The sequence below is a fragment of the Papio anubis genome, chromosome 8 (assembly GCF_008728515.1).
Source record: "Papio anubis isolate 15944 chromosome 8, Panubis1.0, whole genome shotgun sequence".
NCBI lineage: Eukaryota > Metazoa > Chordata > Mammalia > Primates > Cercopithecidae > Papio > Papio anubis.
The window spans coordinates 182995-210033 of record NC_044983.1 but is presented as its reverse complement, the minus strand read 5'-3'; the positions used below and the strand labels follow the sequence as shown (position 1 = coordinate 210033).

Below are 27039 nucleotides of genomic sequence, written 5' to 3'. Positions count from 1 at the left end.
ACGCTTCCATCTATTTTTACCTGAGCAGAATTTTCCTGAACATTATCTTTAAATATTTGTTCTGTCCTTTTGTTTTGTTTTCCTGCTTGAAGATTCCAATGATAAATATGCTGGAACCCCTCTCCCTGTTCTCTACAGCTGTAATTTTCTTTCTAGTTCCTCTTAAACTCATGATTATGGTTTCATTCTTATTAATTTTCTCATTCGTACTATTTCCATCACCTTTTTTTGTGTTTCCCAAAACATCTGTTTTCTCTTGGGCCCTTCCAATCCCACCTTCGCCTCTGTGGTGGTTCTCCCGGCAGATGCCATCCTTCCTTCTGCCAACTTGGCTTTGTCTCCTGCTGTCTCACTTGGTTATACAGGTTGAGCATCCCTAATTCCAAAATCCAGAATCCTCCAAACTCTGGAACTTTTTGAGCACTGACAAGTGGAAAATTCCATACTTGACCTCAGGTGATGGGCTGCACAAAATTATTAAAAATACTATATAAAATCACCTTCAGGTTATGTATATAAGGTGTATGTGAAACATACATGAATTCCAAATTTAGATTTGTATCCCAGCCCCAAGATATCTCATAATGTATACGTAAATATTCCAAAATCTGAAAAAATCCAAAATCGAAAACACTTCCAGTTCTAAGCATTTGGGATATGGGATACTCAACCTCATTAAAATCTCTTTTCTGTTTTGTGGCATTCCTGCACTGGGATCTTCTGCTACAGAACTGCTTCGTGAGTTTCCTGGTTTTTTTTTTATTCATGATGAACTGTCTGGTCATGATTCCATCCTGCTTCACAGACACATTTCCCACAATTTCCTTAGAGAATATCCATGCAGTGACATCACCTTCTTCTCTAACAGGCATTTCAGAGTGAGGCGGGACTTCCTAGGGTGTCTGTTTTGCAGAGGCCCTCAGGGTAGGGGAACGGCAGCTTTCAGCCTTCCCAGTTCCAGCACTCTGTCCCCCAGCTGCTACCTGCATGTACGTGAATCCCTGGGTGACCCCACAGCCCATGTCTCTGAGTAAAACTGGATCCGGGAAGCCCTTTGCTGTCAGTGGTCCTCCCTGGAACTTCTGCACTCTGCAAGCTGGAGTTAAACATCTGTGACTCAGGCTCTCAGTGCACAGGGCATGTGGGGCTCATCTTCTAGACTGGGCCCTGACAAGTGCTTTTGTTAGCCTGAGCCCTTCTGCTCAGTTCTGCCTAGACTATCGCTGCCCAAGCTTAGCTACTTTTGGTAAGCTTCATGCACATTTTAGAGTCTGTGAATTGCATCTGCCTCTTATTTCTCTGAAAATGGAGTTTTTCATCCCTTCCTTCCAATTCTTCCAGCCTTTCTTGATTTCCAGAATGAGCAATCACTAAGTTGTATGCTCAGTCCCAAATAACATTATAAATGTGACAATTACATGATAATCTTTGGGGGAAAAACATTCTGTGATTTCTAACATATTTACATAAAAATATCTTACACTAAAATACACCAGTTGAGGGCACTGGCCAGAGATAAGATCAGGTTACGCCAAGCAAAGCTGAGAAGACCATTGTTAAAATTTCAATCCTGTTCCTTTATCTTTTCAAATTAACTGAATGTTGTTATTGAATTTCTTCCTTGTTTTAATGTTGAATAGCACCCCTTTTCCCTGCCTCACTTTAGAATCAATTTAGAGACAAAAGATTCAGGCCAACTGAGGTTATCAGCATTATTGCTCATAATAGCTGGACTGGCGGATGCGATTCAGATTCACACAGCAATGGATTTCCTAATCTGAATCCTAGACTGAGATGATGCCAGCAAGCCCTAAGCATTGCTTAATAACCAAAGCCTCCCCAGATAGGCTTCTTGCCCTACAACACTGAAGACATGAAAGAAACAGACCAAAATGTACAAGTATCTTTTATTCCTCAAAGGAAAAAAGAAGAGTTACACGTGTCTGTTTCTCACCAATAAGAGGGGTCAGGGCAGAGGGAGTCTGGGAGAGACAGTTCTACCACCACGGTTCCCAAAGCATCGTCTAGGGGCCTCTTAAGGGAGCCCAAGGTCTAAACTATTTCCACAGTTTCACTAAGATAGGATTCTCCTTTTCTACCCTGACATTCATTAGTGTGCAGTGAAGTGCTCCAGAGGCCTCAAGATGCTACCTTACAGAAGACTGAACTCAGGAGCAGAGATGAGGAATAATCCCCTCCATCATATCAGACACCAGGCGGGTGTGCCAAGGTGTGAGATAGTCCTGTTTTTTTTTGTTTGTTTGTTTTTTTGTTTTAAGACGGAGTTTCACTCTTGTCTCCTAGGCTGGAGGGCAATGGCACGATCTCGGCTTACTGAACCTCTGCTTCCTGGGTTCAAGCGATTCTCCAGCCTCAGCTTCCCAAGTAGCTGGGATTACAGGTGCCACCACCATGCCAGGCTAATTTCTGTATTTTCAGTAGAGACACGTTTCACCATGTTGGCCAGGCTGGTCTCAAACTCCTGATCTCAGGTGATCCGCCCACCTCGGCCTCCCAAAGGCTGGGATTACAGGCATGAGCCACTGCACCCAGCCCAATCGTTACTTTTAAATAAATGCAGAAATATTTTACAAATTGTTTTAATTTCTAATGTGGCAAACATTGATAGATATAACTCACATGACCCAAATCTCTTTGGGGTCCTCAGTAATTTTAAAAAGTGAAAAGGACCCTTGAGACATTTGGTTTTGGAACTGCTGCTCCACTAGGGGAGGAAATACCAGGAACAGAGAATACAGAGTGTCCCCTGGGAGATAAGCCTCCCCGACCACCTCCCCCTCCCATCATCGAAGTACGTTTTCTACATTTCTCTAATATCATGTTTTAAAATTCCTTTTAAAAAGACTGAACTCATCAGCAGAAGGCATGGGATTAGCCTTCTGATCCTTTAGAAGCACGGTCAGTTTAGACTAGTTACACACAGAGGACTACAAAATGGACACCACCAGGCATACGTAAGCATAGAGGTGAGAAGGGCCGTGGTGTTCATAGTTGAAAAGATTGCATTTCCGGTTAAAATGGTAATTAAGATAACAGGGCAAAAGACATTTAACAAAGAAACCATCATCATTCACAAGCCTCTAATTAGCTATAAAGCAAAGTCTGTTGGGAATTTAATGAATATTTGTTAAAAACACAAATACTGTAGGAAGTTTTTTATACAGTCATGGGTCGCTTAACAAGGGGGTTACAATCTGAGAAACGCATTGTTGGTAATTTCGTCACTGTGTGAACATCACAGAGTGTATTACACAACACCTATACAGCTAGACCACAGACCTTATACAACATGTTCATGCACAACATACAGTTGAACAGCAACTGTAACATAATGGCAAGTATCTGTGTATCTAAATCTACTTAAACACAGGAAAAGTACAGTAAAAATAGGAAATAATCTTATGTGGCCACCACACTACACGCGGTCGGTCACTGACCAAAACCTCGTTATGTGGTGCATGACTGCATATCTCCTCAAATCTGACAATTCTAAACAAGTAAAGATGTGGAAGAATTAGATAAACAGAAAGAAAGTACATCCTTCAAATAGAGAATCTGTATTTTTCTCACACATCAATAGAATATTTATAAAAATCAATTACAAAGAAGTCCACAAAGGAAAACCTAATCATTTCAAAGAATTAGAGATCTTAAAGGCCAAGCTCTCTGGTGATAATATAATAAAACTAGAATTCGATAAAGTTAAATAAAATCACAGCTATTTGAAATTCGAGGTCCATTCCTGAACACTCTTGGATCTGGGAGCAAATTGTCACTGCATGTGTGCCTGTGATCCTGAAGGGCCTCACGTACATGGGGAAGGGAAGAGAAACAACAATGTCCGCTACCTCTATTTTTAAAGTCAGCCTTACTACAGAACACAGAAAGTATTCTTCACTGGGCAGACCAAATCAACTTTGCTCAGTCTTCACCTTTGGGTTCCTTTAGATTTGTAATTAACTGTAAGCATTTACTGAGTGATTATTATAAAGGCAGCATCTGAAGTACTTGATGCCCTTCTAATGCCTGTAATGCCCCTGTGAGGTAGGTCTTACTATTATCCCCGCTCTACAGATGAGAAAACTGAGGCAGGGAGAGAAGAAGCTGGCCCCAAGGCCACATCACTGAGGAGGGAGGCGCCAGACCTGGAGAGCAGGGGGATCCCACAATCTGTGCTTGTGCCTTCCTGCTCTGCTGCTTCCCATCTAGTGTGTGTGCCAGACAGAATTAATAACCTGGAACAGCCCTCAGTGATCTCAACTTTGATTATCTAATTTTAAAAAGACTTCTTAAGTTCATTGTCTTTTACAAAAAAGGGATATAATCTAGCAAGTCAATGCAGAACCATGCAGACTTTGTAGTTTTCATCAGTTCTCTGGAAGCTCCAGCCACTTTCCTCGGTCCTTTAGCAGTGTGTGGACTGCCTGCCCGCCCCTGCCCCGAGGTAAGGAAGCACCACACTACAACCTCATGCAGGCTGGACTAAAACATGTCCTCCACTTCAGGCTTAGGAACCAGCGCCCCTCTTACAACTCACAAGCTGCTCAAGCAGTGGTCTGTGAGAGGTGATCCTATTTTGGGGGTTGTCCCTTTTCTCTGCTTTTCTTGGGAACCATTTTGACTCTCTGTCAAATGTTCACTGACTTCTAGCACCGGCAGAAAGACAGACTGCTTTTTTATCTGAAACTGAACTATTACACAACATATAATTTTATTTTGGTAAAAGCATTCTTAGTTGCTGCGTTTAGTCATACTCTACAAATTATCTTGTTGATAGGATAAATATGGTAAGAATTAAAGAAAAATGAAGATGGCAGTGGATACTTGCAGAGTATTATTAATACCGGCATTTCAAACTTCCAACATAATCTGGATATTTGCCTGGAGAACAAGCTCTTTTTGGCATGCCATCTAATGAGGAGACTTATGTTCCCAGTGTGCTCAAACTGCCTGACACCACCTATCCACCATTGTCAGCAATTTATGTTCAATTTTTCTTAAAAACATCAGAGCTACGAGGTCAAATTTAATTCAACTGAGGTCAAACTCTTGGATGAGCCGAGTAGCACTTCCTTCAATGGAAATGGACATTTCTGAATGGTGACAACACCGTCATTTCTTGGACTTTCTTTAACAAATCTGTTCTTAAGAGCATTAGCATACTTTGTTAATACACTTTAATCTGGCATTTTTAAGGGGGCAATTATAGGGAAGTACCTGGAATTAAATAGCCTACAACCAATTCTTGAATCAACAGTTAGGAAAATTGAAAAATATATATGTAAATATATCTTTTTCTGTATAAGTAAAGTCCTGCTAACTTAGGAAATTAGAGGACATCTTTGTGTAGAATCTTTTTATAAAGTGGAAATAGGCCGGGCGCAGTGGCTCACGCCTGTAATCCCAGCACACTGGGAGGCCGAGGCAGCCGGATCACCTGAGGTCAGGAGTTCGAGACCAGCCTGACCCATATGGCAAAACCCCCTCTCTACTAAAAATACAAAAATTAACTGGGCGTGGTGGCAAGTGCCTGAAATCCCAGCTACTCGGGAAGCTGAGGCAGGAGAATCTCTTGAACCCGGCGGGGGCGGAGGTTGCAGTAAGCCAAGATTACACCACTGCACTCCAGCCTGGGCGACAAAGCTCTGTCTCAAAAAAATACAAAATAAAATTTTAAAAAAGTGAAAATAACTTCCTGTTTCTGACTATGCAGTTTGCTTGAAGGAAAAAAACAAAAAAGCAACCTGTAGGTTCAGTACAACAATCAGCAAAAATGTAATTATCTTAGAGTATCTTAATAGTTCTTCAAGTAGAATTTATGGAGGAGTTTAACTGTGGTAAAAAAATAATTGGAGTAACTTAGAAAATATTTATGTATACAACAGTTGGTTTGTATGCTCAGTCACTCATTCATTTTAGGAATAACAAGTACCTACTACTTGCCAGGTGCTTGGGATATAGCAGGGCCTACTGAATAAATTAATATACAACAATAAATTAGCATTGGATTGTGTCGCTTAAAACAACACTCACCAGAGCAAACAAAAGCTTGATTAGCAATACGATCTGAAATTTTAAAGACAGCCCTTTTCGACAGTTCCATCTAATTTGCCAGGTCATTATTTTAAAATGTCATATGGGATTGCTGGGTCAAATGGTATTTCTGGTTCTAGATCCTTGAGGAATCATCACCACCACACTGTCTTCCACAACGGTTGAACTTATACTCCCATCAACAGTGTAAAAAGTGTTCCTATTTCTCCACAGCCTCTCCAGCACCTGTTGTTTCCTGACTTTTTAATGATTGCCATTCTAACTGGTGTGAGATGGTATCTCACTGTGGTTTTGACTTGCACTTCTCTAATGACCAGTGATGAGCATTTTTTCATATGCTTGTTGGCTGCATAAATTTCTTCTTTTGAGAAGTGTCCGTTCATATCCTTTACCCACTTTGATGGGATTGCTTTTTTCTTGTAAATTTGTTTAAGTTCTTTGTAGATTCTGGATATTAGCCCTTTGTCAGATGGATTGATTGCAAAAACTTTCTCCCTTTCTGTACGTTGCCTCTTCACTCTGATGATAGTTTTTTTTTTTTTTTTGAGACGGAGTCTCGCTGTCACCCAGGCTGGAGTGCAGTGGCCGGATCTCAGCTCACTGCAAGCTCCGCCTCCCGGGTTTACGCCATTCTCTGGCCTCAGCCTCCCGAGTAGCTGGGACTACAGGCACCCACTACCTCGCCCGGCTAGTTTTTTGTATTTTTTAGTAGAGACGGGGTTTCACCGTGTTAGCCAGGATGGTCTCGATCTCCTGACCTCATGATCCGCCCGTCTCGGCCTCCCAAAGTGCTGGGATTACAGGCTTGAGCCACCGCGCCCGGCCGATAGTTTCTTTAGCTATGCAGAAGCGCTTTAGTTTAACTAGATCCCATTTGTCAATTCTGGCTTTTGTTGCAATTGCTTTTGGTATTTTAGTCATGAAGTCTTTGCCCATCCCTATGTCCTGAATGGTATTGCCTAGGTTTTCTTGTAGGGTTTTTATGGTTTTAGGTCTTATGTTTAAGTCTTTAATCCATCTTGAGTTAATTTTTGTAAAAGGTGTAAGGAAGTGGTCCAGTTTCAGTTTTCTGCATATGGCTAGCCAGTTTTCCCAACAGCATTTATTAAATAGAGAATCCTTTCCCCACTGCTTGTTTTTGTCAGGTCTGTGAAAGATTAGATGGTTGTAGATGTGTGGTGTTATTTCTGAGGCCTCTGTTCTGTTCAATTGGTCTATATATCTGTTTTTGGTACCAGTATCACGCTGTTTTGGTTACTGTAGCCTTGTAATATAGTCTGAAGTCAGGTAGCATGATGAAAAGATTATAAATCATTCTACTATAAAGACACACACACACACACACATATGTTTACTGCGGCACTGTTCACAATAGCAGACTTGGAACCAACCCAAATGCCCATCGGTGATAGACGGGATAAAGAAAATGTGGCACATATACACCATGGAATACTATGCAGCCATAAAAAAGGATGAGTTCATGTCCTTTGCAAGGACATGGATGAAGCTGGAAACCATCATTCTCAGCAAACTAACACAAGAACAGAAAACCAAACACCACATGTTCTTATTCATAAGTGGGAGGTGAACAATGACAACACATGGACACAGGGAGGGGAACATCACACACCAGGGCCTGTCGGGGGTTCGGGGGCTAGAGGAGGGATAGCATTAAGAGAAATACCTAAAGGAGATGACGGGTTGATGGGTGCAGCAAACCACCATGGCATGTGTATACCTGTAACAAACCTGCACATTCTGTACATGTATCCCAGAACTTAAATTAAAAAAAAAAAAATTTGAAAAAAAAAAGTCATGACGCATTTAAGAAAGTCACTTAATTTACATGAGAGGAAAATCAAAGTTTATAGACTTAGAAAATGACATCTTAATGAAAAAGCTCTTCACGGCTGTCAGGATGACTGCACTTTTGGTCTCTGTCCTTGATTCCATTGTGACCTTCAGCCCATCTCTCTGGGCCCCATTTTCTCATCTTTACCTCTTGGGTCATAAATGTATCTCCATGCAGCTGTCATCCCTCTGCCTAAATCCTCCTCAAAAGAAAATAAAAATAGTGGCTAACACAGAGTACAGACTGTTCTAAGAGCTTCCTATGATGGAATAATCTAATCTTTGTAACAGTGCTCTGAGGTAGATGCTAAAATCTACCAGATACTATGGATGAGATAATGAAGTCATATGCTTGAGATCCCTGAGTAAATAAATAAGAAAGAGAGAGAACTCCAACAGCGGCCATGTGGCTGCAGAGCCTCTCTCCCTCCCTGCCTCACCCTCAAGTCCACACCGGGGAGGGCTGAGGGTCACTCACTGAGCATCTTTCCCATGCGCTGCTGTGAGGCTGCTGCTATTAACTTGCTGCTATGGCGTAGTCATTAGCAGAAATTATGAAAAAAATTAAAAAAAAAAATCTTCAGATAGCCAGAGATTCTAGCCTGAGATGTCTTTCCTTACTTGCTTATTATTATCTGTAAAAACAGGGTCTCCCTATGTTGCCCAGGCTGGCCTCCTGCCTCGGCCTCCCAAAGTGCTGGGATTGCAGGTGTGAGTCACTGCACCTGGCCACTTTTCCCCATTTAATAGATCCCTGGGATACTGGGAAGCAGAAGTCCATCTCCAGACATGAGGAGCAGGCGGGCTAAAGGAAACAGGACTGGGGGGTCTTGGAGGGGCAGAGCAACGCCCAGGGACACAGAAATTTTTGAATAAAGACAACAGTGACCGACTCTTTGCCTACATCTAAAGCAAATGAAAACATAAAACTAAATGGTGGTAAGACACTAAACTAAAAATACTCTACCCCTGAAAGTATGTGACACTGGATGTACTATCTAATTGGTCCAGCCATAGGCAGAGAATGAAGTACTTCAGATAATTTACCAAATAACTAAAATTAGATGTATAAACTTTACAATTCTGAAAACGTTTTTCCTACAGATGTGTGTAGCAAACACAGCATACTTAACATTTTTATAAATTTCAGTTGCACACCGTGTAGCTTTCAGGAAGCTTTCATGCCGTGCACTGCCCTGCATGCACCTCCCAAGCCTGGGGCTGTTCGCGCCTGGCTGTCAGAAGCCACCTCCTGACTGCCAGTGGGGCGAGGGAGCAGGCTGTTCTTCTCAGTGCTATACGCAAGCCCAGGACTCCAAGGGAATGACAACAAATGTGTAAAACCCACAGTCACATTAACCTACAGGCTCAGGACCCAGTTCTACTTCCTCCAGACAGCTTTTGGGTACTGGTCTCCCTCTCTGTGTTTACAGCCGTCCTGGGTTTGCTGGGCACCTCCGAGTTCATGGAAGTGCAGCTCCTCACTGGAGCTGGGACATACTTACTCCACTTTGACAAACGGGGTGTTATTTTCAGCAGTGGGTGAACAGCAGTGAACAAACCAAGCCCCTGCTCCTGGGGCTCAACTGGGACAGGGATACAGGCAATTTAAACACGTGACCACTGGCACACTTGAGGGCCAGGGAGGTGGAGGTGCTGCTGCTATGATGGGGGTGGCGAGGCCAAGGTCCCAGCCAGGTAGGCTTGCGTTGGTATTGCCAAAACCCTGTGATCACTGGCAAACAAGATTTCATGGTGGGAGTGTGAACAGAACTGGATTTCAAAGTTTCTTGAAAGGATTAGTTAGAAAAGACAAGGTACGTTGATCTGCACACAGGAGGTGCTCAGTGATGCCAACACTGACGGGCTCCTCCTGCCTTGAGTGAAGAGCATCTGCCCCTGGACAGTGAACAAAAGCTGGGGCCATTTTATGCCTCTAACACCACACCTGGCTCAAACTCAACTTCAAAGATTAGAGTAAAAACGAAATTTCCATTCCAAACTACGTATCTTTGACAACTGAAACAATCTGTAATTGAACACTATATTCTATACTAGCTTTTATCCTAAGACTAGTAATTATTGATTAGTCTCAGTTTAAAATTCGTAAGTTTAGATGGACAAAATGATTTTACATAAAACAAAATGTTAGTTGAAAGATACAGGCTGGGCATGGTGGCTCACACCTGTAATCCCAGCACTTTGGGAGGCCGAGGCAGGTGGATCACTTAAGGTCAGGAGTTTGAGACCAGCCTGGCCAACATGGTGAAACCCCATCTGTACTAAAAATACAAAAAAGAATTAGCCAGGCATCATGGTGCATGCCTGTAATCCCAGCTACTCAGGAGGCTGAGGCAGGAGAATCACTTGAACCCAGGAAGCAGAGGTTGCAGTGAGCAGAGATCGTGCCACTGCACTCCACCCTGGGCAACAGAGTGAGACTCCACCTAAAAACAAAACAAAACAAAACAAAACAAAAAAGATACATATTAAGTTTTGCACACAAATTCTTAAGGGCAGATATTACTAAATGCTGTTAGAAAAAAAGGAAACCTTTTATCAAGCATTTCAAAAAAATGCTTCTACGTTTCTAGTTTATAGGTATTCTAATAATACTGAGTGACATTATGGACAACTCAGCCTAAATTATGGAAAATCCTATTATTTAGAAGAACTCCAAGAGAATCCTCTCAGCTGTTGCAGTAAGTGTTGCTATAAACATTTAAAACAGCAAACAAATACCAAATACCTGCACAGCATGCATGACAAATGCACTTGATAAAGTGAAAAAAAAATAGTACACACTGAAAGAAAGCCAATGGCAGAGGGTACTGGCATGGGCCAGGGAGGGCAGAATTAGGATGGGGACATGCAGGAGCTCAATCCAAGGCAAGACACAGGCTCAGGCTTTCCCACAGTCACAAAGGCTGCTGCTTGTTTTTGTTTTTAGCAGAAGGTAAGCATGAGCAAATCACCTTTTAGAGGTAACTTTGCTGGACTTGTGAAAGGTCTGGAGCGACTGCAGGAGAGGGAAGGTGGGATTCCCACAGAGCAGGAACACAGATGAGCCAAGCAAGGCTCTGCTTCGAAGGCAGCAATCAACAGAGATGCACAGACCTGTGAGGCTGCTGGGACAGTCATGCAACAATGCAGCCCTTCTGCTTCCTAGGCTCACCAGTTCCCTTGCTCCACCTCTGAGAGGTGGTTTGGAGAAACACAGCCCTTCTCAAGACGGTTGCAAGGTAAGTTTAGTTGGTACATGAGTGCATAGCACATTTTAATTTTTATAGTTATGCATTTATTTTATACGTATTAGACAAACGACCGACAGAAAATTTACCATTTCACAGGTATTAGTGTTTAGGATGAGGCTAAAGTAGGTATTTCTGTTTAAAAAAGTAAATTTGAAGAAAAGCGACTTAGCAAATTATAGTAGTATGTGGTACACAGACAAAAAAAAATCATGCAGTCATTCAAATGACTGAAACTGATAAAATACTGGCCCTGGTCTACGGACCCCCCTCTGATAAAGCACAAAACACTCGCACCTTCTCCAGAGTCAGTGACCAAAGATGACAGAGCAGAAATCACCAGGAGCCAGTGACTTCCTGCTGCGCCCCATCCCACTCTCACTCACACCAAGAATTAATTGCTACTATAAAGCGACTCAGTATGGTCTGAACTATCAGAGAGCTACGTGGAGAAATACTTACTGCTAAACAGACCTCTCTGCTGATGTTTTTCCTGCCTACTTAAGTCTTGAAAATTTCCACAAGGCTGAGTCAAATGTGCATTCCATCATCTACAAGAAAGGTACCTATCGAGAACACCCTGCTGGCCAGCGTGTAAATATCTAAAGGAGGACTCAGAAAACACCGGGGAAGTCCAGCCTGCATGTGTTGGCTGGGCTTCAGTGAAGAATGGAGCACAACAGGAGTTGTAAGTAGTAGTTACATAAGAAGCCCTGGAAATTCTGCTCAGAACCAAACATAACAAATAAAATTATCTAAGACTTACAGTTATTTAATTCCCTAAATTTTCTGTCCTCCCAGTAGCACTTTTAAATGTCTAAAAGCAATTAAAGGAAGCATTTTCCAATGTCTCACAAAACCATTAGAAACACAAAATTAATAGCTTCATAAACTACAGCTTCTATTTTATCCATAGAATGAAGGTGCATAAATCACATAGTAATTAATCTTTAGACAAAAGCAAACAATAAATGGAATATATGGCTATGATCCTTTCTTTTTGAGTGTGGCCCAAGATAAAAGTTTCTTCCAAAAGGATATCATTAATGCAATAAGGCTTTTGTGGAATTCTATTTTGTATGAAATTCCTGTTTTCTATTAGCTACTTCTTCCTCTGTGACGTAAGGCTCATTCTTTGTGAAAAACGTGAAGCAGAAAACATTTGCAAAATCATCAGGTAAAGATCCCATGACCGTTCTATCACTGACACGGTACGTAGATGCATGGTGCAACCCCCGGGGGACCACTTTGTGGCATCCTCAGCAACCACAGAGCCACAGGGAGATGACTGTTTGCTCCCACTGAGGCTCTGCAACCTCTGCCACCAACACTGGAGAAATCCTCCAATCTCACTGTTTTCTCCTGAACTTGTTCCCTTCTGTTTTTCGATTATATGCAGCAAACAGGCACACCTTCAAGCTGCCAAAAGCATCTCAAACGTTGTACACTTACAATCTTCAAAATATAATTGTTCAAAAGAGTCATCAAAGTAGTTTTTCATGTAGAACACTTACTTTGACCACATAATTAAACCTTCGGATATCTTGAATTGCACTTGAGAAGTCTAACCGATTAAAGGCCTCTCCCAAGGTGCAATAGCCATGCCTCTGGAAGAGCAACACAGAAGTTAAAATTAGTCAATCAGCCAAAAAGAACTGGCAGTTAATGTCAATTAATTGTGCAATTAAAAAAACATTTTGGCAAAGGACATTTGTTTTTATCCTGAAGACTGATTTTAGATTTAGATGAGAGAATAGTAAAATTATAGCAATGCTAATAATTTAAGCTGTTTATGTATAACTGAGACACCGTTAACTGACATTTTTTACCACCTGCTGAAGTAATGACAAAGAAAAATGTATATTAAATATCTTGCTGGTTTGCAGAACAGAAAACCAAACACCGCATATTCTCACACATAGATGGGAATTGAACAATGAGAACACTTGGACACAGGAAGAGGAACATCACACACCGGGGCCTGTCGTGGGGTGTGGGGAGAGGGCAGGGACAGCATTAGGAGATATACCTAATGTAAATGATGAGTTAATGGATGCAGCACACCAACATGGCACATGTATACATATGTAACAAACCTGCACGTTGTGCACATGTAACCTAGAACTTAAAGTATAATAGAAAATTTTTTTAAAAATCTTGCTGGTTTATTTTGCTGGGGACAAACTGGGGTGTGGATGACGTTAAGGCTAAGATCATAAAAAAACTGGATTATTCTAGGCCACGCAACTAAAAATACATAAATCACGTGCTTAGCTGCATTGTAAGGATGTAGGTGTTATAAATATACAGTTGAAACACAGGATTTCTCTGCGGGGGAGGCATGCACTGCCCAGGTTGGAAGTATGCTCAACCACAAGGATCACAGCTGGGAGAGGCGCTTCGGCAGCAAGAAGGTGCCTCTGAAAACCAGCATTGGGATGCAAAGGGCTGAAGGCAAGTGCTGGTTGTGACCATGGGCAGCTTTCAGGCTGGGAGCACGGATGCCAAGAACCCAAAACACCAAAAAAACTGGTGATTAGATCCACAGGTCCAAGAACCAAAGGAAGAAAATGAAACAATTTATTTTCAGTACTGTAAACACTGCTGCTATTCTCCTAGATGTTTTTCTGCCATGATACACCCTTATCCTATACTGGTTTGTGTAGATTAGCACATTAGGTTTCAGAAGTCATTTTAAACTCCATTTCCATCCTCCATATTTGAAATATTTAAAATCTACAGATTTTCATTTCAAAGTTGTAGAGATAAATAAGCTGGAGAACAATAATAAAAAACATGAGATGATCGATCTCAAATTCCAAACAGGTGACTTGAGATGTCCTAGAGAAAGCAGCTGGAGTCACAGCACCTTTGTCTCTGATAGCTGATATACTCAGAGGCTCATGTGCTTCTGTGCGTCAACCCCAATCGCCCTACTGTGTGCACAACTCAACGAAATTCATTTAAAACATCCAAATATGTTGACTGAGTGCCTGCTATGCAGAAAACATTTTCCTGGGAACTCTGGGGGAAAGGAAATGCTAATTTTGATATAGATAATTATCTGAAATCCCTCACAGTTGATATTCCTATTTTATTTCTCTCTCTTAATTCTACATGATGGTGCAGCAGGCACTTTCCAAGGTCACCACCCATCTCACAACTGAAAATTAAATCTGATTCACAGAGCAGACCACAAAGAGCATGTCTGGACCTAGAACCACAGCATGTAACCTCAGAGCGGTGAGACACCAGCTAGCATGGATAAGCAGCAGGCACTTGCTCTATACCAGGTCACGGTGTGGAGACATGACATGGTGCAGGGACACCAGTGCCCAGTCCTAGTTCTGGTCCCTCTCAACCTGGTTCTAGGATCCTGGTTCCTGGGATTCCAGGGAACATTCCCATAGCCTCACAATAAGATCCTCTTTTCCTGCACATGCTAGCTTGGATGGGATCCTCTGCTCTGTAATCAGGATGGCAACAGAGCAGATGAAATATTTAATGGTCTTTCATGAGCACTAAATTTCGTTTTTTAAAAACTAGGTTAGATTCTGTCAAACAATCTTCTAATGGTATATTAGAGTGTATATTAAGGATCTGATTCATTCTATACCCACTAACCATAACCGAATAGATTAAGTTTTCTTTCTCAGAATCTAATCCTTCAGTTTCTAGGAAGTTGGACTAGCTTCAGAGCATCTATAAACATTTCTGGAATATTTAACTTACCCTAAAAAAACAGGTGATAGACAATAGTTCCCTAAATTATTTTCCCCAATTGTTGCAAAATAAAGCAAATGCAGAGTTTCTAGGACTATAAAAGGAACTCAACTTCCCTGATCCTAGTAAAGAAACAGGAAACAGCTTGAAGCTCTCTGGTTTGTCTTATGGCTCATGAAAAAGCTTTAGCCTAACTTGGGAAAAGAAAGGCAGGGAAGGAGTTCACATGGCTCTGCGCAAACCCAACCCAATTACTAATTTCATGTTAGCCACTCTTTACGTGGAATGAGGGGGCTCACAGATGTCCTACGCTCCAAAACATGCCACAGGGAGGACACACGCCCATCAGCATCAGAGGTTCATGCTAACACAGAGAAAATGCGTATGACTGCAGGAGTCCATGCTTGGTTTAAATAGGCCTGCTGCTGACTCAGATATGTACAGGTAGGCAGGAACAACACACTGCACACATATACCACATGCTAACACACACCATACGTCCCACACACCAATATGTGCAAATACATGCACAACCATACATACACACCATATATACAACACACACCAATGTATGCACAAATACAGTCACATACCACACGCACATGCAAGCACACACAATGGAGAATCACTACCTCAAAAGCTCCTCATATGCTATTATCTGTCAGAATTTGAACCATAGATCTGATATTGCAAAAGAAATGTGTTTTATGCAACTTTATTAATAAATGTATTTAATGTGACTCCATATTGAACAGAAACAATCCAAGATACTCTCTTATTTATAAAAGAATACTTACTTCTTTTGTGCTTTCTTTATGGACATAGATCCATTTTTCACGATAAAAACCTAGAATAAAAATTAACTTGGTTTTTTAAATCTGGCAAATCATTTCAAAAATGAAGATTTTAAAGGAATTTAAATAATTGGACATGTTAACAAAATTATCTGACTTACTATATTCACAAGAAATGCTTTTACTTGGTTCAATGCAAACAGAATTGCCTTGTTTCTTAAATCAGTTTAAGATATGAACAATGATTTCAGACAGTACCAAGTCCTAGTAACTTAGAAGAAAATTAGTATTATTAACAACTGAAGCCATATGAAGACATAAATGATTATAAAATGCAATTACATTACTAAATTCCTACGTACCCTAATAAAAAGTTCTATTCTTCTACTGCTCTGTATGGTACTCCACAGAAACACATTTTTCAGATAAATGTTAAAAGTTCCAAGAATCACACTAACTGTATTCTCCATGTGACCCTATCTTCTTCATAAAGTAGTCTCCCCCATATTCACAGTTTCACCTTCTACAGTTTCAATTACCCACAGTCAGTTTTGGCTTGAAAACATTAAATGGAAAATTCCAGAAATAAACCGTTCCTAAGTTTTAAATTCTGTGCCGTTCTGGGTGGTGTCATGAAATCTCACACTGTCCTGCTTTGTCCTGCCTGGGATGGGAATCCTCCCTTTGTCAAGCGAGTCCTACACTACCTGCCCCTTGATCACTCAGTAGCCGTCTTGGTTATCGGATCAACTGTTGACGTATCGCAGTGCTTGTGTTTAGAGAACCCTTATCATACTTCATAATGGCCCCAAAGTGCAAGAGGAGCGATGGCGGCCATCTTGCTATAACTGTTTCATTTTATTATTGTTGTTAATCTCTTGCTGTGCCTAATTTATAAACTAAACTTTATTATAAGTGTGTATATACAGAAAAAAACCCATAGTATCCATAAGGTTCGGTACTATCCACAGTTTCAGGCATCCACTGAAGGTCTATCCCCTGAGGTAAGGGAGCCTACTATAGACGAACATGTGTCTTGGTAACTCACGGATATACTGCAAGGCAGTGCCATGATAGAGCCCTACGCCCTCTCACAGACAGGTCCCACCTCCAGCCTTCCCCTGCTGCCATCTAACATCCTAAACTACAGCTCTGAATGTCTGTCTCCTGCTCTGAATCTTCAGTCACTTCGAAACTCAAGTCAGGACACCCCTCAGTTTGGCCTCACTGCTCAAGAATGAGTTGAATTCAAGATCATATGCATGGCTGTTTTGTGGGTTGTACCATCTCTTATTTTGTTTTTGCACATCTTACCCACTGAAACGTTGAGCTGCAAAAAGTCTGACCACTAAGTAAGTGGGTGATGCCGGATACTGGGCTGTTATTTACATATTTGTATCACCTTTTATTTCATAAGATAGCACTGTCAGAGTAATTTAGTATTTCAACATAATCGACAAAATAAAATTAATGAGAATGATCTTACTTTGAGTATTTGTGTCATTTCTAAAATGGTCCTTTTTCCTTTTTTTGGATGCATATTCATGCTCTTCATTATTGAATATTTCTCCATCTTCACTATTTAAGATACTGAAATAAAGATATATTCTATTAAAATATTTTTTCAGGGATATCTTCATTTGGCTTTTCTTTTGTAAAACGATACAAACACTTCAAAGTGACAGATTCTGGGCTTGAAATTACAAGGGTAATGTCTAATATATTTTTTTTTTCATTTTGAGAAATAAGATGTGTCCTGGTTCTTTGAGAATATTATACCGGAAAGTGCTGAACATGTTTTAGAACCTCTCAAGGGTCTTGATATGCTCATCCAAGGTAGTTTCAAACATCGAAATGCTTTATTAAAACATAGAGATTTTTTAAAAACAACTACTAAAACTCCAGAAAAAAAGATGGTAAGAATATGATGATACCCGATACTGACCAATGACTTGCTGTATCCCTTACCCCATGCTGAGTAACCACTCAATATTTCTGTTTACTCCCTATATTTTTAAGGGTTTAGCTGAAGTTAATTATTCGCTGAACATTTTTTTATTAAGCACCAACCAAATACATGTTAATACATTTAAGTGGAACCAGAAGAAGTGACATGTATATTTTCACTATTTAAACACATTTAATTAAAAGTTTTTCTTCTTCGTGAAACAAGAAAATCAAATCATAAGGCAATAACTAGACAATGTGAACACCTTTTACTTTTTAAAAAAATTTCTTCCTTATAGTGAAAAAAAAACCTGTAAATAGTAATAATCCATATCTTCAAAACTAAAGATGTGTAAAATTTTTATTTTCCACACACTGATAACAGATTTTCAATCTAAAGTGAGGAAGGAAGCTCTGTGGAGACAAGCTGGTTGGTGAAGGCATGCGAGAGTGATGCTCAAATCCAAGGAACTAAAATTGCTTATTTCCCGCTCATTGTTCTTTGACAAGAAAATTGTATACAAGCTCCTTTCTACTCACCAGTATTCACTTCTAGTAAAAACAGCTGACTCTGCCAAATGAGTCAATTTCTCACTGTCAGAACAGACTTTAAACAGCAGTGCCAACAGTTGTAAATCATCAAGACAAGCAAAGCGCATTTGAAAAACATACAAACAACTGAACTTTTTGTAGCAGACATTATAACACCAATTTATAGAAATGTGTTGATGTTTGTATTTCATATTTAGTCTTATACCAGTTTGTTATCATTGATTGAAATACTGAATGTAGAAGCTTTAGAATCTAAAAGGGCTTTTCTAATGAAAATTACAAACATATCAAAGGAAAAGCACAGATACAATGTTCTCCAGAAATAGTGTCGCAGAAATAAAGACAGAATGCGGAAGGAGAAAGGACTGCTGACTAATCTCACAGGTACAGGGAGAAGGACACTCCATGCAGCTGAGCTCCAGCACGTCAGTGTGGGACAAAAAAACAAGGTGAACCTAAAGACGTCCCATGGACCACTGAGCTGGAATCAATTCTGCCCATAGGTGGTGGGGCCAGGTTCAGATACTTGCAGTAACCGCGTCCTCCTGTGAATCTGGGCCTAGATGGCTGTGGCTCCCTGGGGGCTACCCACACTGTGGATTCCACAGGTGGAGGTGACCTTCTTGGGCACTGCTGGGACACTTCTTGGGCCCACATGGGCAGTGGCAGGGCTCAGAGAACTTCAGTGTTAGGGCCTTGGGGAGTCTATGTTAGACTTGAGGACTAAGCCTGGGCTCACAAATGACAACCAAGGGAAAATGGCTACTTTAGAGAAACCAGTAACTAGGCTACTATTTTTACAAAGTATTTTAAACAGGGAAAAAGCCATTATTTTGGGGTTGTGGGTTTTACACTGTCAGGTAAACAAAAATGTACAAGTAGAGAAGAAAGATGAATGCTTCTGAAATTTAAATTCAACACATTAAAATGTTAATAAAGGAGTATTTAATTTATAAATCTTTCCATTCTGCATGTATCAACTACATTTCATAGCAAACATGTTCTTTTTTTATAACCTTTGTTTCATAAGCAAGACAAACATCACCTACTCTGACTTAAAAACAAGGGAAACTGCCCAACAATTTGATTAAAAAATGTCAAACACCTTCAACAGACATTTCTCCAAAGAAGAGATACAACAGCCAACAAGCCCATGAAAAGATGCTCCATATCACAAATTGTTAGGTAAATGCAAATTAACACTACAATGAGATACTACCTCACACTCATTATGAGGCTACTGGCAAATTAAAAGAAAGAAAGAAAGAAAGAAACAAGTGTTGACAGGGATGTGGAGAAACTGGATCCCTCATGCAGTGTTGGTGGAAATGGAGGACGGTATAGCTGCTATAGGAAACAGTATGGAGGTTCTTCAAAAAACTAAACATACAATTACCGTATGATCCAGCAATTTCACTTCTGGGTATATTTTCAAAAGAACCGAAAGCGGAGAATGAAAGATACCTGTACACCCACGTTCACAGCAGTATTACTTGCAACAGCTAAACATGGAAACAACCCACATGTCCATCAGTGGCCGAATAAACAAACTGTGGTGTACACTATACACAACATGGAATATTATTCAGTCTGAAAAAGGAAATGCTGACACATGCTACAACAGGGCTGAAACTTGAGGACATTATGCTGAGTGAGATAAGACAGTCACAAAGGGACAGTGTCTGATGTGACTTATATGAGGTACTCAGAAAAGTCAAATCATACAGACAGAAAGTAGAAAGCCAGTTACTAGGTCTGGGGGTGCTGGAGAATGAAAAGTTAGCACTTAATGGGGACAGAGTTTCAGTTTGGGAAGAAGAAAAAGTTCCAGAGATGGATGGTAGTAACGGGTGCACAATAATGTGAATGTACTTAACAGCACTGAACTCGTACATTCAAAAATGGTTAGGATGGCAATTTTATGCTATGTGTATTTTGTTGTAATTAAAGATAAAGAGACAATGTGTAAGAGAGGAGAGGAAGTAGCAGCTTGTCTTGTTCATGCTGTCTGAGGTGCATGTCGGAGGGATGGGGTGGGGGCGGGAAGTGTTAAAAACAAAGAATAGAACCTCATACAACACAAGCTGAAAATACAGGGCACAAATGCACTTGTAAGAAACACAGAGTTTCCATAAACTTAAAACATGTCTGAATGATGGAGCTAACAGCCCTCAACTCCCCACACCCAGGCCACACCACAGCATATGTCACCCCCTTGCTTGCAAATGTGCCCAAAAGGCAATGACATTCCAAGTTTCCTCTGACAACCCAAGGCCAGCGCATGACTTTCCCAAGTTCCTTTCCACTCAAGAAAAGGAAGAGAAGAGAATAGAGAAGAATCAACAAAACAACTCCAAACAGAAGTAAACTAGAGCCAAAACAGAACTATTTCCCATAATTAAGCCCCAATCTCTATACATTATAATCCTCATTCTCGTGATGACCTATAACAAGATTTGCATTTTCCTCTGATGGTATTTTCCTTAAGAGATGGACAACAAGGTCTTAATCTTCATCTCCCAGACCACTCTAGGGTTCTAAGCACAGGCTTTACAGGAATGTGGTGTTATGGGCCATTATCTTCAAATCATTTCCACACAAGTCTAGGAAAGTAAGACAGGCTAGGGTAAGCCTCTGGTTTTTAAAACTGCTAATCAAGGGCATCAGTTCTTAACTATATTGCTGTAAGATATGTCAGAAAACTTTTATTACCAGTAAGAAAAGTGATATTTGTGAATGACTTAAGTTTTAATAATTATTAAAGTACTATACTACATGTAGTAAAAAATAATACATACTCATAAACTCAACTTTCCTGAGTTGCCATTAGGAAGCAACCCTGCCAAGCCCTTGATTTTGGATTTGTGGCCTCCAGAACTGTGAGGACAGACATTTCTGTGGTTTTAAGCCACTGAGTTTGTGGTTATGGAACCCTAGAAAATGAATACAATTTTCTATCTTTTTAAGTTACTTCAGTTTGATACTGATTATGAAAGGTACATACATGCTATCAAACAGAAGAGACGTCAGGGAGAAAAAATCTCAGCATAAATGCCATGATTCCAAGTGCCAAGGTAATACAACATGCAAGATGTGGTAAGTTCACCAAAACCAAAACAAAGTGGAACAAACCCTCAAATACCGTTGCTGACAACCCCCACCTGGCCTCCTCTGACACTCCCTTTGGATCAGTTTGGCTGTACCTCTTCTGTCAAGCAGGAGTTGGACTACATTTTGGTCAGCTCCTCCTCAGAAGGGAGCTACAATCTCTGCTCGAACAATCCCCAATGGTTGTCTTAACTTACTCTGTTCATCAATGGCTACCTACTAAACCTAGCTTTTTATCCATACATTTTCCAATCAGGTCATATTATTTTCTCCTGGTAGGCAAATGTTTACATTTATCCATTTTCCTAATACAAAGCTACTTCATATCAGTGTATTATTAGTCTCTAATTATAAAAAGATAATCCAGAAGAAAAAGTCCAGTCAATTTTATGTAAGTTAAAAGATGGGAAACCTATTTTTAGGATTAACATTCCCTTCCTAAATATCTAACACAACACACTTACAGACTCTTAACACACCCTCGTTACATGAAGGGAGCAGCAGAGCAGAGAGCAATAAGCATCAAGGCTAGGTGGAGCCACAGACAATGTGGGCCCATCTCACTCCACAGGGAGAAGCAACTGCACTGTGCACAGAGTGCAATCTGGCCGAAGGGAAACGCCGTCTTAAAGAGCTTCAGATGCAGCAACCTTAAAGAAGGGTTGTGCCAGGAAGTCCACCAGATGAGGCTGCAAACCCATCAAAGGGCATCACACACTCTGTGCACAGGGCACACAGAACAATGCCTCCCACATCCTGTGACTTCCTGCGTGTGCCACTTGGACCACCACACCCCCTACCCGCACCATCTTACCTGGACAGACAAAATCAGCCACCTCATGACTAGGGTATTCACACGGTTTTCAGTTCTATAAATTTCTCCCCCTTAAGAATACATGTCTGTAAAATCAGAAATGATGAAAACTGGACTTGTGAGTGGCTTTGCAGTAGGGATTACAGGTCCAGAATAGAATAGGTTCAGTAACATATTTAAGATATTCAAAGGAAAAAAATACAAGCCAAAGATTTAACATCTAAATAGTGACCATCAAGGATAAAAGTCACACATATTTTTTATGAGTACACACAAACACAGGAAGTATGATGACCAGGAGCTGAGGGACGACCCACTAAAGAATAAGCTCCGGAAACCAAAATGACTAGAGGCAGAGGCAAAGGTGTGGCTGCCGGGTGGTCTGTATTTATTTGTGGAGCTGCTGGCACATGATGGTGATAAAGGTGCAGCATGCCATGGTTACCAGCTCAGACAATGCAGACAAAGAACCACCACCAGAGAAGTGGTAGGGATGGGGAGAAGATGTGCAGGGGCCAACCGGGAGTGGGGTGTCCATCAGTTAACTGCAGTATTGGGTACTGTGGGGAGCCAACAAAAGAATCTAAGGGTTTGCTATAAAGGCATTAGGGTAAAAGGGAAAAAAAAAAAAGAAAGAAAGAAAAAAAAGAAAACAAGAAAGCCCTCTTAAATACCAAAAGGGTAAAAGCAAATAAAATAGAACAAGGTGGTTCCTTGTTATCTGTCATGTAAAAAACAGACTTGGCTCACCTATTAAATGGAAAACAGTCTTGGATCGGTTCACAAAGCAAAATCAAGCACCATACTGCATATAAGATATACAGCTATAAAAGGCTGGGAAAATATAGAGAGAATGTATAGGACTCAGAAAATGTCACAAGAAACTTTATAGCTTAAATACCTATATCAATACAAATTTAAATAATAAAAATAAATTATTTAAACATATAACTGAGAAAGCCAGAAAAAGAATAAGTGAACCAAAAGAAAGGGTGGAATTATTACAAATAAAAGCAGATATTATTAAGTAGAAAAAGAATAGAACTAAGAAGCAAATCCAAAAGCTGGCTCTCAAGAGAAAATAATCAATCAAAACAAACCACTAACTATCTGATTAGAAAAAAAAAAGAAAGTTACAAGTGCTAAGAGAAGAAAATTTAAAAATTGTAAAAGATAAGAAAAGGAAAGGGATAGAGAGAAAAGTGTGTAGATTAAAAGAGACTTTAAAAAAAAACATATCAAATTTTAAGAATAAAACAACACTAAATTATAGTGTCTAGGGATATACACTTGGTGATAAAACTATAAAGATTAGGGAGATGATTACCGTAAGAGTTTGGGCAGTGGTTATTTTTTGGGAGAGGAAGTAGATTATAATAGAAATGGGACATGTGGGGGGTGCTTCTGGGATGATTATGATCCAGTTCTATTCCTTGACCTGGGTGTGGTTACAAGGATGTTTGATTTATAAAAATGAAGAAAACCAGTAAAAAATCATTACAGGCAATTTTATAAAACTCTCTGCAATAAGTTAGAAGTAGATGAAACATATTTTTTAAAAAAACATTAAATTTAATGCTATTGCAATATAAAATCATGTTTTTTTCTTAGAGCTAAACAAATTAATTGTAAAATGCATTTAAGAAGAACTAGAAACTATTCTAAAATTCATATGGAATGAAAAAAGAGCCCAAATAGCCAAAGCAATCCTAACCAAAAAGAATAAAGCCAGAGGCATCACACTGGCATCACACTCAACTTCAGACTATACTTTAAAGCCCCAGTAACCAAAACAGCTTCTGTACTGGTACAAAAACAGACCCATAGACCAATGAACAGAACAGAAAACTCAGAAATAAAGCCACACACCTGCAACCATCCAATCTTCGACAAGGCCAGCAAAAACTGCGGTGGAGAAAGACCATCCTATTCAATACACGGTGCTGGAATAACTGGCTAGCCATATATAGAAGATTGAAGCCAGACCTCTATCTTTCACCATATACAAAAATTAACTCAAAATATATTAAAGATTTCAACGTAAGACCTCAAAATGTAAGATCCCGGAAGATAACCTAGGAAACACTCTTCTTGACATTGGCCTTGGCAAAGAATTTTTGGCTAAGTTCCCAAAAACAACTGCAACAAAAAACAAAAATTGGCAAGTAGAATTTAATTAAATGAAAGAGCTTCTGCACAGCAAGAGAAACTACTGACAGAGAATACAGACAACCTACAGAATGACAGAAATTATTTGCAAACTATGCATCTGACAAAGGCCTAATATCCAGAATCTACAGGGAACTTACGCAAAAAAACAAATGACCCCGTTACAAAATGGGCAAAGGACATGAACAGGCACTTCTCAAAGATATACAAGTGGCCAACAAACATGAAAAAGACTCAGTACCACACAGCACTAGAGAAATGCATCAAAACCACAATGAGATACCATCTGACACCAGCCAGAATGGCCATTACTAAAAAGTCTAAAGACAACAGATGCTGGCAAGGCTGAGGAGAAAAGGGAATGCTTTATACACTGTTGACGGGAATGTAAATTAGTCCAGCCACTGTGGGAAGTGGTCTGGAGATTTCTCAAAGAACTTAAATAGACGTACCATTCTATCCAGCAACCCCATTACTGGGTATATATCCAAAAGAAAATAAATCATTCAACCAAAAAGACACACGCACTCATATGTTCATCGCTGTACTATTAACAATAGTAAAGACACAGAGTCAACCTAGGTGCCCATCAATGGTAGACTGGATAAAGAAAATGTGGTGCCCATATACCATGAAATACTACACAGCCATAAAAAACGAATAAAATCACATCTTTTGCAGCAACACGGATGGAGCTTGACTTAATCCTAAGCAAATTAATGCAGGAACAGAAAACCAAATGCCACATGTTCTCACTTATAAATGTGAGCTAAACATTGAGCACACATGGACACAAATATGGGAACAACAGACACTGGGGACTACTAGAAGGTAGAGGGAGTGGGGGTGGGTTAAAAAAACTACCTATTGAGTACTACGCTAACTAGGTGACAGGATCTGTACTCCAAACCCCAGCCTCATGCAATATTTTCATGTAACAAATCTGTAAATAGACCCTCTGTATCTAAAATAAAAGGTGAAGAAGAACCAGTAAGCACAAATAAGCAGACTACTCTGAGTAAGAGCTGCAGTGGTGAAGACTCTAGCCCCAGCTGACATGAAAACGCAGTATAAAGCCTCTCTGTTTACATCAGTGTGATGAGAGAAGTCCAGGAAGACAGAGAGAAAACCCCGTAGTCCCAACTGCCCATGGAAATTTAGTATGGGAAAAAGAGATATCTCAACACAGCAGGGAAGGGGCTTTTCAGTTAGTGGTACTGCTGCAGTAACTGGACAGCTACTGCACAAAGACACAAACAGATTTGTTCCTCACAGCACGCTCCAAGATAAATTCCAAATGGAGCATAAGTTCTCTTCTCTCTCCCCTGAGGCATAATTCATACACAGCAGAATAGACTTTTAAATACAGTTCAGGGAGTCCTGACCTGTGTACCTCCTGTAACACATACCCAATCAAGACACCATAGAAAGCTCCATATAGCTGTTAAGTCAATCACCAGGGAGGCTCTCAACTCTGCCTCTCCTTGGGAGCTAAGAGGTAAGCCACTATTGCGAGCCCTGTGCTGATGCTGGCCCCAGACACGACTGACAGCACAGTCAGACTACGTGATGTCTGGCTTGCCTATTAATTTTCTTAGTGATAACTTAAAAAGACTTTTAAAGACGATTTTAGACTTGCATAAGAGTTTCAGAGGCAGGGCACACGGTGTCCCCAAGTTTCCACCCACCTTCGTGCAGCCACAGAACAAGGATCAACACCATAAGAGGAACTCTGGCATGGTACTCCCAGCTCAACCGTAGGCTTTGTTGTTTCGCCAGGCCGCCCACCAGAGCCCGTCTGCTCCTGGGCCCGGTCCAGGATCCACGCTGTGCTTAGCTGACACACTTCCATGGTCCCCCATGCCAGAAGAGTTTGCAGTCTCCTCTCATCACCTTGAAGAGTACTGGTCAATTATTTTGTAGAATGTCCTTCAAATTGGGTTTGTCTGCTGTTTTCTCCTGATTCAACTTAGGGAAAACCACCACAGGTGATGTGCCATTCACACAGCACCACAGGTACCTGCTGCCGATACGATGTCACCTTTGAGCTCTTGGTTGGGGCAGTGTCTGCCAGGTTTCTGCACTGTAAAGTATTGTTCCCTTTGTAATGAAGAGCTATTTGGGGGGAGACTTGGCAGATATTCTATTTCTTCTAATACTTTCATCTATTAGAAAGATTTCACCTTGCTGCATCTGCCAAGGGACTGTGCTTATAACAATTATCATGGTGGCTTTCTATTTCCCTTATTCCTTCTACATTTATTAACTGGAATTATCCTGCAAGGAAGAGCTGTTCCTTATCCCTTACTTATGCATTCATTTATGTACTGATATTAGCCTAAATGGATGGCTATTTCTTTTCTTTTTTGGTTATAATCCATTACTACTGTTGTTTATCCTGTGGCTAGAACTGCTCCAGCTTTGGCCAACGGAGCTCTTTTTGGCGGGCATCTGCCCTTCTGACATCTGACAGGCTCCCATCACTCACCTTTCACTTGCCCTACCCCAGCCCTGGAACCAAACCCTTCCCTGAGGAGCCCTTAGGATCCAGTATCTCAGCCTGGCTCTGGTTACTGATGCAGGTGTCACTGCTCTAAGGCCCTCTGTGGGCAGACTTAGGAAACAGATGTGTTATATATGCATAGACCCCCATTTCTCTCTCTCTGAAAAAACCAACAGCCCTAGTTCATGCTGACACCTCCAACCCTGATCCAGAACCACAGGATAACTCTAGTACCATCCTTCCTTATTGTAA

General features: G+C 40.6%; 1 protein-coding gene across 14 annotated transcripts in view; it reads right to left on the bottom strand.

Moving 5' to 3' along the window:
• The window catches only part of FBXO25 (F-box protein 25), a 73773-nt gene that overhangs the window by 30283 nt on the left and 16451 nt on the right, over positions 1-27039 (bottom strand). For 13 of the 14 annotated variants that reach the window (XM_003902367.3, XM_003902364.3, XM_009212428.4 and 10 more), the window contains 3 exons: positions 17181-17284; positions 15698-15747; positions 12692-12784 (listed from right to left, as the gene is read on the bottom strand). In XM_003902367.3, the coding sequence (XP_003902416.1) occupies positions 12692-12784; positions 15698-15747; positions 17181-17284 (247 nt within the window). Of the gene's footprint in view, positions 1-12691; positions 12785-15697; positions 15748-17180; positions 17285-27039 lie in introns of those variants that run through there. The other variant, XM_009212435.2, reaches the window with a different exon arrangement.